A 13,044-nucleotide genomic window follows, 5' to 3' on the forward strand; every position below is an offset into this window, starting at 1 on the left:
TTTGTATGTGATATTCCTAAACAAGACTTTAACAAGCTTTTGATAAAAATAATTTGAAATCAAGTAAGATCACAAAAATAAAAATAATCAAAAAACCAATATCTAATATATTATGCTTAATTTATTATAACAAATAGCCTTATCTATAAAAAATTGATTATATTAATATTAATATATATATATATATATATATATATATATATATATATATATAATCTTATATAAGTTATTTATGGATAAAAAAGAAAAATAAAAAAGATAAATTATAAATATATATTTTATATAAATTTATTTAATAAACAAAGACCAACTTAATAACAACTATTGAGAAATAAGATCAAATAAGTTGGATACAATTGAATATGCAATTTAAAAATAAACTGTCTTGATATGGATTTCTTAGAAACTATAATCAACAAATACATAGCCAATCAATATTATTATCACAAGTCATTAATTTATAATTAGTAATCATAATTTTATTAGATATTAATTATAATATATCAAATAAAATAAATATTCATATATTGTCAAAAGCATTAATAACCTTAGTATAATCTTCATGTAAAATTTTATTAAAATATTGTGTAAATGTAATATTTTAATTTTTTAAGAACATAAATATATGACATCTTTGAACATGAATTAAACAATAATCAAAGGCCCCATGAATATTTTTTTATAAATGCAATTTTAGATTATATTTAATATTTAGATTGAAGTTTTATTATTAAAAAAAAAAAAAAAAAAAAAAAAATCAAATCTAGATTTCTACATTTTAATTATGTTAATACCAATATTTAATTTTAATATTTAAAAAATATTTATAATTATATGTTTATTATATAAAGAAATAATATGAAATAAATTTTGTTTGAAACTATATATATATATATATATATATATATATACATATATATATATAACTCTATATGTATATATAACTATATACATATATATATATATATATATATATATATATATAATAACTTTTTAGAGTACTGAACTTTAAAAATATTATTTTTAAGAGGGTAGTTGAAAACAATTTATTTCAAGTCATTATTAAAATTTTCAAACACTATTTAAATATAAGTAGACTTAATTGCTCATAAAATGTCACTATAGACTTTTTTTTTGTTTTTTTGTTTGTTTTGTTTTGTTTTGTTTTGTTTTTGTTTTTTTTTCTAAAATCATTTTATTAGGAAATTTTTTTCTATTGCAAAAAAAAAGAACTTTGTAATAAAAGAATTGAAAAATATTATCAATATGTTGAGCTTTTGGTATATTATGACTCTAGTTATACTAGCTTGGTATGTATATTTTAGGTAATCATAAATCTAAAAGATGTCATGACTTCACTTCAACGTAATAAACTATAGTAGATTTTTAACAATTCAAATTTATTTTAAATTTTTTAAATATTAAATATTATACTATATTAAAAATGAAAAAATGGCTTGACTTGTCATATTCTCTTTTTCTTTTTCTATAGAACTAAAAGTCTAAGTTCAAAAATAGATTTGATATTAGTTAAGCCTAATAAGAGATGATTCAATTTCTTTATGTATAATAGAATTACATTATGATATGTTTATTTATTAACCATCAAATGTAGAGGCCAAAATATAATTCTAAGGTAGTGAAATTATTATATTATTTAATAGAATTTCTTGATTTGATCTTATAATATATAAGAAAATAATTTATATCATATATAAAAAAACCAAGAAGCCACAAATGATCACTTTTACATAAATGAATTAGGACTTCGCAAAAATTACATTGTAAGATAGTTTTTAAAATAAACATAAGTTTGATTAATCTTTTGTAGAATTTAAATTTCAAGCACAAAAAGAAGTTAGGTTAACATAAATGATTGGCACACAATTATTAGAATAAATGTATAAAATATATATATACATATATTCAATTAGACATTTTTCCAAGTTTCCAATACTGCAATCTTGCTATGTAGAAGATATGAAGAATGCACATAGTGTTAGCAATGGCATATATGCACTTTATGGTTGTGGGTCACAAAATATAGAAAATACATGAAACACACCCAAGTAATTATAATGCAAAAACCAGGTTTCACAATTAACTTTTTTCAATCAATGGGAAAACTCCTGAATGGCTAGTTCCAAGGAAGACAAGTTGAATTAGATGAAATTGTAAAACTCTCAGTAGACAAGGCCGTAGTGTCTGTCAAGAGAGTTACCTTTTCGGCGGCATATTCTTCCCACTAGAATTGAAACATAATTTTCAGAGGGTTGGGATTGGACATGAATGTATAGAAATTTGATCTTTTCTTCAGAAAACTCAAATCAGTTAATGCAAAAGTCTATGACTCAGTCTGGAATTTAGAACTCCCTACACAGGCCATTGTCACTGCAGCTCCTCCTCAATTCCCGTACCTGAAGCATTGGCATCACACTGGCTCCACTTCCAAGGAGCGGGCACATGATTATTTGCACTGTCCAAAACAATCATCGTGCTACTTCCACGAAGGTTTGCCAGTGACACCGACAATCCCGCTCTTTATCCATCACGGGACATAAGGAGGAGTTCAAAAGGTGCTGAACCCTTGCAGCTAGTAAGAGCTGCAACCTCGCGAACAATAACAAGGGCTAAACGATCACAAGCAGACGAACCGACTCCTACAGAAATTCTCATTGTGAACTCTCCGATGGGCATAAGGTGGAATGTACGCGTCAAAGATTCCCAGAAGTGAAAATCAATACGGTTAACAAAGCAGGATAGTTAAAAGCGCTATCATTGGCATGAATTCTGATGATGATTAAATTTAATAGCCCAATCCAAGAGAATCACCAAAGACGAGAGCACATTTATCAGGTCTACAACGAAATTTCTGCGCAACAATCTTTTTTCCATCAAAATTGAGTCCTTGTAATATATTAGCCACAAAGAGGCATACACTGGAAACAAGATTAGTGGGATAAAGACCTAAGACGCGTAAGTAATGGGTGCCAAAGTTTCTTGAAGAGAGCCGAGCTGCTCCTCGACACGCTTGGCAGCCTTGAGACGCAGCTGGAGGAGCTGCTTCTTGCGCTGGTAAAATACCTTGGACTTGGCCTTCCTCTTCTCCTCCAACTCTTTGATGGTATCGTAATGGTGCCATCCAACCTCCTCGGACAAACGGCCCAACAAACAGAACTTGTGTCCAGGTTGCAGCCTCAGTACCCTGTTTTGTATGAAAGTTAGTACCTGAGAACTTCTATGTTGAAATATAAAGTCGCATGTGCTGCTTAGTTACGGAATTACACTGTAGGAGTACAGACCAATTTGATGCTTAAAGCAAATAACTTAGAACGCCATCTTTAACTTTACCAAGTGAGATCATAAATATTATGAGAGACTCACTTGAGAGCGTCCGGAATAACCATCCTCTTCATCTTATCGTAAGGTGCAGGAACTCCTTCGAAGGCCTTCAGGCGCTCAAGGGCAGCAGCTCCTCTCTTGGTCTTGTGCGGAATCATACTGCAACATGGTCGGAGTTGATCAGAACCCGAAGGTATCTTTGGTATGAAAATAAAGATAGATTGTTCTGCCTCTTACTCTAAATCAGGAAACTAATACTCAAAACACGATATTCAACTTCTTTAGTAAATCCATTTGGAGTGGAGACCGCAGTGGCACGTAGCCCTGGAACAGGATATCTAGCACTGTAACTGACCAGGTGCCAAATGCACAGCTACAAATTAGGACCAGGGACATTTCAGCTGGGGGGGGGGGGGGCGGAGAAAGAAACCGATCAGCGAAGGGAAACTGACAAGGTCGAGGCTATCGACTGCTAGTCCTTGCCAATATTGCGAACATTTCGACGTGACGTACTACAGCTACTATAAAACTTATCGATTCATGAGACTAGCTCGAGTGGTTATCCACTCGATTGCGACACAAACAAGTGCCACGAATTATCAAGCCAGACGTGAGGTCTAACCAGACACTCATAGATTTCAACATTGTTCGTTAATTATGAAGAATCATTAACACTTCACTTTCCAACCGATATTATTCGAATTCAAAACCTCGAGCAAGACCTCGGTCGTTTGCTCTACAGATATACGTAAGCCGTAAAAAAAAAAAAAAAAAAAAAAAAAAAAAAAAAAAAAAAAAAAAAAAACGGCATTGCCAAGAGTTCTGATCATGGAATGGACTCTCACATAGAAAACCCTAATGAATATTCTGATTACACAAAACCCTAATAGGTCATGTACCATCGATAAACTAACCATCAAGGTGCAAATAAATGTTCGTGCAAGCGATTCCATCTGCAAGGAGACACTTACCCGCGGATGGTCCTCCACAAGATACGTGCTGGGGATCGAAAATGAATCGGGCCCTTGCTGGGCTTGGTGTTCATCCTCTTCCTCAAAAACCTCAGATATTTCATCTTCTGCCTGACAAGACCACCTGACAGGCAGATCTCCTCGGAGCGGACGACAACCTGGTTCAAAATACATGAGAAACACAGTAACACTAACAACGGGAGAAAAAAACTCAGAGCGAAAAGGCAATAGAGGACTTACGACTTTCTGGCCATTGAGAAGCTCTTTGGCGAGGATTGAGGCTAAGCGGCCGAGCATATGGTGGCGGGCATCCACCACGACCACTTTGGCGCAGATGCCTGAGCCGGACACCATTGTTGCTGGCGCTGCTGCGACGCAAGAAAACACCTGCAAAACGCTACAGACCTCTGCCCAGAACGGAGTCCGCCGAGAGAAAAGACGTCGTTTCTCTGCTGGGCCGCTCTTCAACCTCACTCCCCAGCCCTAATTTCTCCGAGCCTCCAGCGCGAACCTCATTCTCAGTCCGAACCTACCAGCCCTGGTAATAATATGCTTCTTTGTTGACATCGTGCACAGAAACAAGGAATTTTATTTGAATTCCTTTTATATATTTTAAAAAAAATTAACTTTGAGGGATGTCTTCAATAAGAGTTTCGTGCTATTTTGGACGTGGGATCGATTGCGTTGTCGATGTACAACGTTCACCAACCATGTAATAGGTAATTATCCAAAGGATTTTTTGCGGGTTTTATAACATTCGAAATGAACATACTAGTTTTTAGAATAATTATGTATTTTAAAATCCACTAGTCGGTGGACTGTCTTTGGCGACATACTATCTCTTCAACACTCTTTCTTTCATTCTTCGTTGGTTTGTTAAATGTTGTTCTAGAGGAAAAAAATTGAGTTTAAAGTTCTAGTGTCATACTGCATGAGACAACTAACGAGAGACCTGCCATTCTTTCAATGTAAGTACGAATTCGGTGTCATGGAAATCATTATACAGCCGGTCTGTCATTGGAAAAATAGCAGTTTGCTTCACGCCTCGGAAGGATTCTAAACCAGATCAGTGTATTTGTATCATTGTTGACCGATGCTGTGCATTGCCGTTGACCTAGTCAGAGGCATTGTGTAAATTACTTGGGTAGAATTGAACAAATCAACAGCTGGTTTCTAGGTGTCCAGAGGAAATTCAGTTGCAACCGTAGGGAATGCAGAAACACACAAAGATTTGAAGTAATATTCAACAATGGCATTTGCAGCCAAAGTCTTCAGGGTTGAAAACCATAAAGAATTCTTGGTCACCAAAAGTGTTCTGAGAAACTGAAAGCTCTCGTCAACTGCCAGCAACTAAAGCAAATAACTCGCACACAAGCGGAGCATGCTGGTGTTGTTTTTTTACAGGGTTCAATACAACTGATCCCGGGGTTGCAATTGTGCAGGTCTAACGATTCAGCGTCTGAACTTACTCGTGAGTTTTGTAGTTCAAGGTGCAGCTCACTTGGGATTCTCTGATTGCTCTTTTTTTCTGAAAGAGCATCCTTCAGTCAAGCGAACTCTTCCTGCGGTGGGCGGGCACAGCACGGAGGAACAACCCTTGCAGAGTTATACAGTCTGGGAGTGGCTAAACACAGTTGTGCTGCACGATTGAAAACAACATACTGGGTTTAGTCATACATCATCCACGTAAAGGGCTTTAACCTAATCTAAGAGGAGGAACGCAATGCGTTGCAGGTATGAACAAAAATAGAAAACTACATGATGTGAAACTGGTTCGTATCATCTTTGTGAAAAGAGATTACTCTCGTCAGAAATTAGGATCATTGAATCACCACGAGAATGAAATCAACAACATTACTGGTTCCAAATTCCCGTAGTTTGTTCTTAGAGCGAATGCTGCCAAAGTTCTACATGCAACCACACTGGCGGCAGTGCTATTTCTGCTCCACGAAAATATCACCACCCAGGAAACATAATTGCGGTGCAGAGCCTTCAGGGCAGAACTACTTCATGAAACACAACATCATGGTTATGAAGGAGCAGGATTCCTCACAAGAATTCAACGTGCTGCTCCAGGCACACATCGCTGGAGCGCATACCTCAAACTGTCCTATTTTCGGCAAAGGAGCTCACAGTCGAGTACCATAAAGAAAGAGTTTGACGATGGGACAAGTCGCTTGAGCTTGTGCTGTCGCTTTTCCAAGTGCGGTGACGGGTGCCAGAGGTCGATGTCATTGGGGAGCACCATATTTGCTTTAGTGTTTGCGAGTAATTGTTCATGCGAGATATGGATTAGTGCATGGAGCAAGAGAGTGAAAGAAAGAGGGAGAGAAGGGGAATAACGAAGCAAAATACAACCAGCTGGAAGCTGCATGTTGCGTGGCATTATTCCTTCATACCCACCTGGGGTTTATACACTTTGGGTGCACCGGGTCCCCCTGGATCTCCCCAACTCGGATATGAAACACTTCATGCAGTTTCGGAGAGTTCATATTGTGATATCCTCATACCGCCATTGAACCAGATCCATGCAGTCAAGTAGAATTGAGGATTGTCACAGCCTGAAGAGTTTGGAAGTCCCAGTTACCATAAATTAAAGTTCCAGTTGCATTGGCGTAGGAATCTGTTCGCAAGAGCATCACAGGAGGCCCAGTGCCGATCGGTTGCAACGATATGCTAGTGATATACCTGTTGAAGTGATGCAGGGTTCAGGGTTTAGGGTTTAATGAAAATATTTCAAGGACCGCCCAGAAAAAAAGCCATATTCCTCTATCTCCGACCAATTTCCTGCTTGGAGAAGTAGACGCATCAGTTTTGCCGAAGTCACAAACTTTAAAATTTAGAGATCCCGTTTAGACAACCAATAGATCCAAGTAATTTAGTCTTGACATCCAGATGTGGAGAAATTTAGTTCGTTGAAGATACAATATTCAATGCTTACACTTGAATTGAGAATTGTGCATATCCTACGTTTCTAGTGTCAATCTTATATTCAAACAAGAGAAAATTCTTAATTTAAAAGCGGAACGATTTCTGCAAAGAATGAATGTTGTCAATGTTGTCACTAGTGCAACAGTAATTCGTAGACAGGCTGCTCTGAAGACATCAGGGAGTTGGTGAAAAGTGTCCTCCAATGTTCCTTTCTGTTATCAGAACATGAAATAGACTTGAATGAGGTCAATAATAAATATACACGAATCGTTACTCAAGTGACCGATCCTTGGTCTTATTTTCTCCATAGAGATCGTACTAGCCCAGTTCCAATACCTCCACTTCTCTAAAGCTGCTGGAAATTATCCGTCCGCAGTCTGAATTCAACTATACTGTCGAATCTGATTTTCTTTTCTAAAAGCCTATGAATTGAAAAGTACTAATATTTTTTCTCCTTTACTCCTAAATACGAGAACGAACTGATCTCCTGCCAAAATGTGAACCATGTCAATAATTACAATGTCGAAAGGTGATCCCCGTGACGTTTGCGTTGCGCGATAACAGAAAAAGTTGTTATAATTTTAGGTTCTCCGATAAAAAATTACTCCAGAAGAAACAGAGAAACATCTCCGAGTTTACAATCTTGTTGTGCCGCTCAATCTGCCTAGTTTGATATCCTGCTGGTGCGGTAATACCACCAGGAACGTATTTGCTGTTTTCTTTTGTTGTAGGGCTCCTACTCGTTCAAGCGCTTCATAATTTGATCGTAAGTTGTGAACATGATAGTTGCTGAAGGGGCAACCCAGAGCATGCGAGAGGTGATTCCACTAGTGAGACCTTTAACACCTTCATGCGCATAAATCTTCTTCGCAGCATCCCAGGCACCGCTGTACTGCTTGTTCTTCCCCTGAACTTGCAACCTCGTCTTGATCACGTCCTGCACAAATAGACGCTGGACTGAGGAACTGTAGAACAGGAAACCCATGAACTGTGATGTGAATATATACTAACTTCTCTAGAAACTAGGAGTTTGTTGGATACAAGAAGGTTATGTCCTCCAGTGAAAACTTACCATAGGATTTGTTAGTCCAGCGGCAAATGCTGAACTCACGAAGGCGCTTCCCAGCTCGTACTGTATGCCCAGCTTCTCGACTGATTCAGCACCGGACAATCTCACACATAATCGTTTGTTCGCCTCCCACAGCGGCAGGTAGACAGCGTTGTATGGACCCCACACCAACTGCGCTAATAGGAAGCCCCTGTACAGAGCTCCGATTCCTTCTTGTGCAACGATGGCCTTGACGGCGTGCACAGAACCCTGAACACGATACACAGCAGAAGCAACTGACGGTTAGAACGCTACCAATACGGGGATACGACTTAGTATTCTGTTCACGCTCACATTCAATCGGACAAGGTTGTGTGTGTGCGCTACCGTGTACGCGCCTTCTCCTCCAGTTTGAATCATCTGCCTCTGTCTAATGACTTCCACAGGCACCATAAGCGAGGATTGCACAAGCGTCGCAAGCACACCCCCTCCGAATTGCGTCAAAGGGTTGTCAGGTCCACCTGCAATATCAATCAGCAAATCGAGCTCAATCACAAAATTTCTTCGCAGGGTTTACGTGGCTTCAAGTGGGATCTCAGAGCAAGGGTAATATCGATCAAATGCTACCACAAACTTCAACGGTAAAAAAGTGACATTGCCAACAAATATAATAATAATAATAATAATAAAGGACAAGAACCACAGAACTCTTCACCTGGAAGATACCTCTTCGACGTTTGGTACGTTGCCATGTACATAGCCTGCGTTGGGGCAATTTGCGTCACAGTGGAAAATCCTTTGTACAGCGTCCTCAGACCCTCCTTGGTACCAATTTGGAACATGGCATCCAGGGGACCCTTGTACATGTACAATGCAGCAGTGCCGCTGCTGCTAGCGCCTCCTTGCACCTGATTTAGAACCGGACACATCTTTCTAAAACTCTCCGAACATTAACAAAAGAAAATTACCCAAACCCCAATACGCAAATACACAAACCGACAGGAATAGAATACAAGAAGAATGCCGGGAATCATACCATAAGCCTGGACTTGACTGTCATCATCGGGTACACTACTCCGTCCGCTAGCATGCCCGCCAACCCACCCGCCAACATCTGCTTCCGCAACAGCGTCCCGTAACTCGCATCCGCGGACGCTGCCATGTTGCTCTTGCCTCTCAACCCTATCTCACTCCGCACTCGTTTCTCCGTCAACCTCTCGACCACTTCACACCACACTTCGAGCTAAATTCGCAGCAACAGTAACGCCCAGGAACCGTAATCTACATGATACACTCTGTACAATCTTTTCAAGTCGGCACAACCAATGAGCCCTAAGAGAATCTGCGGAAAAGTTTGCAGAACACCGCGAGTGCTCCGAAGCTCGCCGACGGTCAACTGAAACATAAAACTTACTAACCTCGGCAGCAGAAACACTCAAGACAATGACAACTGGGGAAGAAAAATCGGATTTCTGCGAATGGGCATCACGAGCAGCACATGAAGTATTCACGTGCAGAGCTGCAAATCGACAATCTCGACCAACAATCGTTCTTCGTGATTCATTCCGTTACCGAGACGGGGCTCAGAGCTGATTCATCACCACGGGTGTTCGCCACTTGGCAGTAACCCAGTTAACCCGTCTCGTTGGCATATTTGGCGACGTGTGGCTCGAACACGTACACTGTCGCGGTGACCTGGATTTTATTGTGGCTTGAACGTGGAGTGGTCTGTTTGGACCTCAATGTATCCACCTCCGTGGGATCGTTGATGAATTCAATACTATTCCCATTTTTTTCTTGTTTGCTTGCAAAAGTTGAAATAAATGACAATGTTTCGTGTGGGAAGTGAATACAGGTCAAAATGAGTTACAAGTAAAAATGTGGCATGCTTGGATGTAAATTAAAGTTGGGTGGACCAATATCAATGCTCTTTCGCAATGAATGATTGATGTTTACACTTACTTTGTTTCATTATATGTTATATCATGATATTTTGGATAATTGGATTTTTTTTTTTTTTTAAACACTAATTTACTAGAATTGAGTAATTGTTTTGGCTTGGCATACAAGGTGAGAAACCACAACTTTAAAAAATCCTTTGATTGATTGAAATGTATATCAAAAGTTTTATAGATATCACTTAATCAAAGGAATTAAAAGTTATGGCCTTTCATTTTGTCTCCTAAATATATATATAAAGACTCCTTGAGCTACAAATTAAAAAGATATTTTTCAATAGTAAAATTTTCAATGTATTTGACAGGATTTGACTTAAACAGACAAAATCAAATATATTCAGTGTTTATTATCAACTTGATATTTATATACATGATAGTGATTTTTAAATTTTCCATAAATTTAGATCTAAAAGATGTTATTATTATTATTATTTTTGACTCATTGTCTTAAAAAGTCTTTAATACTATAACAAATAAATAGTTATTTTTTCAATGAATTAAAATTAAAAATCAAAGAATCAATTTTACTTTATAATATTAATTCTAAAAAATATAGTTATTTTAGTATTAAGAAAGCAGGCTAGATTATAAGATGAGTTTAATATTAATTATTTCAAAAGAATAAATCAAGCATATATTGTAATATTTTAAAAAAAAATTTATCATTATTTTTTTAATGTTGTAATTAGTAAAAATAAAAATATATAAAAATGTTAAATAGATATTTTAAATTAATTCATATAGTATTTTAAAATAATATCAAAATTATATATACATAAACTTTTGATTTTTTTAGTTCTTACTAATATTTATCATAAATATAAAAAACAAATTGTAAGTCATCCTACTTCTCAAATGATTGATGCTAGATTATTAAGTATGTTTTGACATTATTAGAATCCTTACTATTATTTTTTAATTTTAGAAAAATTAGACTTAAATAAACCTCACAAGAATTAATATACTTCAAATTTATATTCACTATTTTCATCAAATTTATTATAAAAATAAAAATAAAAATTTGATAAAGAAAATTTAATATTTTAAGATATTTTGATAAGAAATATATTATTAAAAATTCACACCACTTCTATAATTGAAAAGCTACTAAGAAATTTATATATTAAAATAAATAGTATAATATTAAAATATAATTAATTATAATTAAGTATATTTATATAAAATTCTTTAAGAAAGAGAATTTAGAATTAATTAATATTGCATGTATGGGTGTTTGTGAAGTTTTTTTAGTGAATAATAGGATTATTTGAGATGACTTGAGAAGTTATTTAATAAGAACTTAAGGCAAAATTTACATATAATTCAATTATAAGATAATTAATTATTATGGACTAGAATCAAGTATTATTAGTGGGGGTTTATTTTAATTCATTTATGTGGAGATGGCTTTTAATGGAGTGCCATTATGTGTAGGATTTGATACAACCAAGTTGATTGCAAATTTGGAATCAATTATCATAGTTTTTTCTTCTACAAAGTCTTAGCATTTTATCTAAGTGTTCAAGAAAAAATAAAAATTGAGCTTTAAATTTTTGTATATTATGCCTTGAATCAATTATCATGGTTTTATTTTCTAAAAAGATAATAACGTTGGCTTGTACACTCCAAAGTACTCTTCTAACATACTATAAAACTTGATGTATCTATGACATATTAACACCTTCTTTACTACCATTCCACTCCATTCAACCTACAACACCATACAAACTTATTACTCATCAAAGACTAATCTAGTTTTACAATAGTATACAAGCATCCCAAATAACTCTTCTACAAAATCAGATATTTGTTATACTACTCAGCTATATCACTAAGATCCTAGCCACACAAAAGATACTAGAAACCTACTCCTTATTTTTTACTTATTATTTAGAATATTTGTATAGAAGGTGTGTCATTAATGATACACAAAAAAAACATAAGTCATCTTTCTCAAATTCTTTGTGAGCCAAGAGCAATAATTTTTAAATCAAGAACAATGCCCTTTGTACTGGTGAAAAGAGTAATAGAAGAAAAATAGCTTATATATTATGCCTTGTATATTTTAGCAAGCACTGCAATCTCTTAATGAGCGTAGTCTTGAAGTTTGAATTGAAATTGAACAACATATCTAATTATACATAGAATACCTTATAATACATAAATTAAATATTATGATATTTTTTACTTTTAAAAATGAGTTTTTTCACATCTTTTTTTTTAACACTTTTATACTTAATTTTTAAAATTATTTTATATGCATTGATTATTTTTTCTTCATGTAATTCTTTTATAATATTATACATAAAATTATATACCTTTTATGAAAGTAAGCATATATAGTGGTCAAAAATTCACTATAGATTTTTTACAAATAGTTTGATTAAAAACAATGTATTTTTGGAAAGCTTAAAATATATAATCTATAGTTGAATTATATTTTTGAGATTTTAGAAATATCATATTAGAAATTCTATTCATCTCCAAATCAACACCTCTCTAAAAATTGACAATTTTGGATAATAACATACATTAGAAATACAACTTATAATCTCATACTAGCAACATTGAATAGAATCCATCTTTTTAAAGAGCCTCATTGCATGCCTTGATTATAGTATTATATGGTTAGATTCCTTCTTAAGGTTCATATTTTCAGAAACAAACTTTAAAAAAAAAAAACCAACAAAGATTAGATCTCTTCAAAAAACATGCTTAGAATAAAAGCGGTCAACTTGGCTTACTTTAGATGAACAAATACTTTATTTTTAAATAATAGTTTCTTCCAATTAGT

At 35.1% G+C, this 13,044-nt stretch overlaps 2 protein-coding genes across 2 annotated transcripts; both read right to left on the reverse strand.

Annotated features, from left to right (window-relative positions):
• Positions 1 to 2,869: 2,869 nt before the first annotated feature.
• Positions 2,870 to 4,738, reverse strand: LOC112288191 (large ribosomal subunit protein uL13). The gene is made up of 4 exons (XM_024532134.3): positions 4,554 to 4,738; positions 4,314 to 4,471; positions 3,385 to 3,501; positions 2,870 to 3,205 (listed from the first exon to the last, which is right to left on the reverse strand). Exons 1-4 carry the CDS (start codon positions 4,665 to 4,667, stop codon positions 2,968 to 2,970), a joined length of 627 nt encoding a protein of 208 aa, XP_024387902.1. The 5' UTR covers positions 4,668 to 4,738; the 3' UTR covers positions 2,870 to 2,967.
• Positions 4,739 to 7,426: 2,688 nt separating this feature from the next.
• Positions 7,427 to 9,823, reverse strand: LOC112288323 (uncharacterized). The gene is made up of 5 exons (XM_024532425.3): positions 9,329 to 9,823; positions 9,008 to 9,200; positions 8,680 to 8,813; positions 8,317 to 8,562; positions 7,427 to 8,181 (listed from the first exon to the last, which is right to left on the reverse strand). Exons 1-5 carry the CDS (start codon positions 9,452 to 9,454, stop codon positions 7,981 to 7,983), a joined length of 900 nt encoding a protein of 299 aa, XP_024388193.1. The 5' UTR covers positions 9,455 to 9,823; the 3' UTR covers positions 7,427 to 7,980.
• Positions 9,824 to 13,044: the final 3,221 nt, after the last annotated feature.

This window comes from Physcomitrium patens, chromosome 11 (assembly GCF_059467195.1).
Source record: "Physcomitrium patens ecotype Gransden chromosome 11, ASM5946719v1, whole genome shotgun sequence".
Lineage (NCBI taxonomy): Eukaryota > Viridiplantae > Streptophyta > Bryopsida > Funariales > Funariaceae > Physcomitrium > Physcomitrium patens.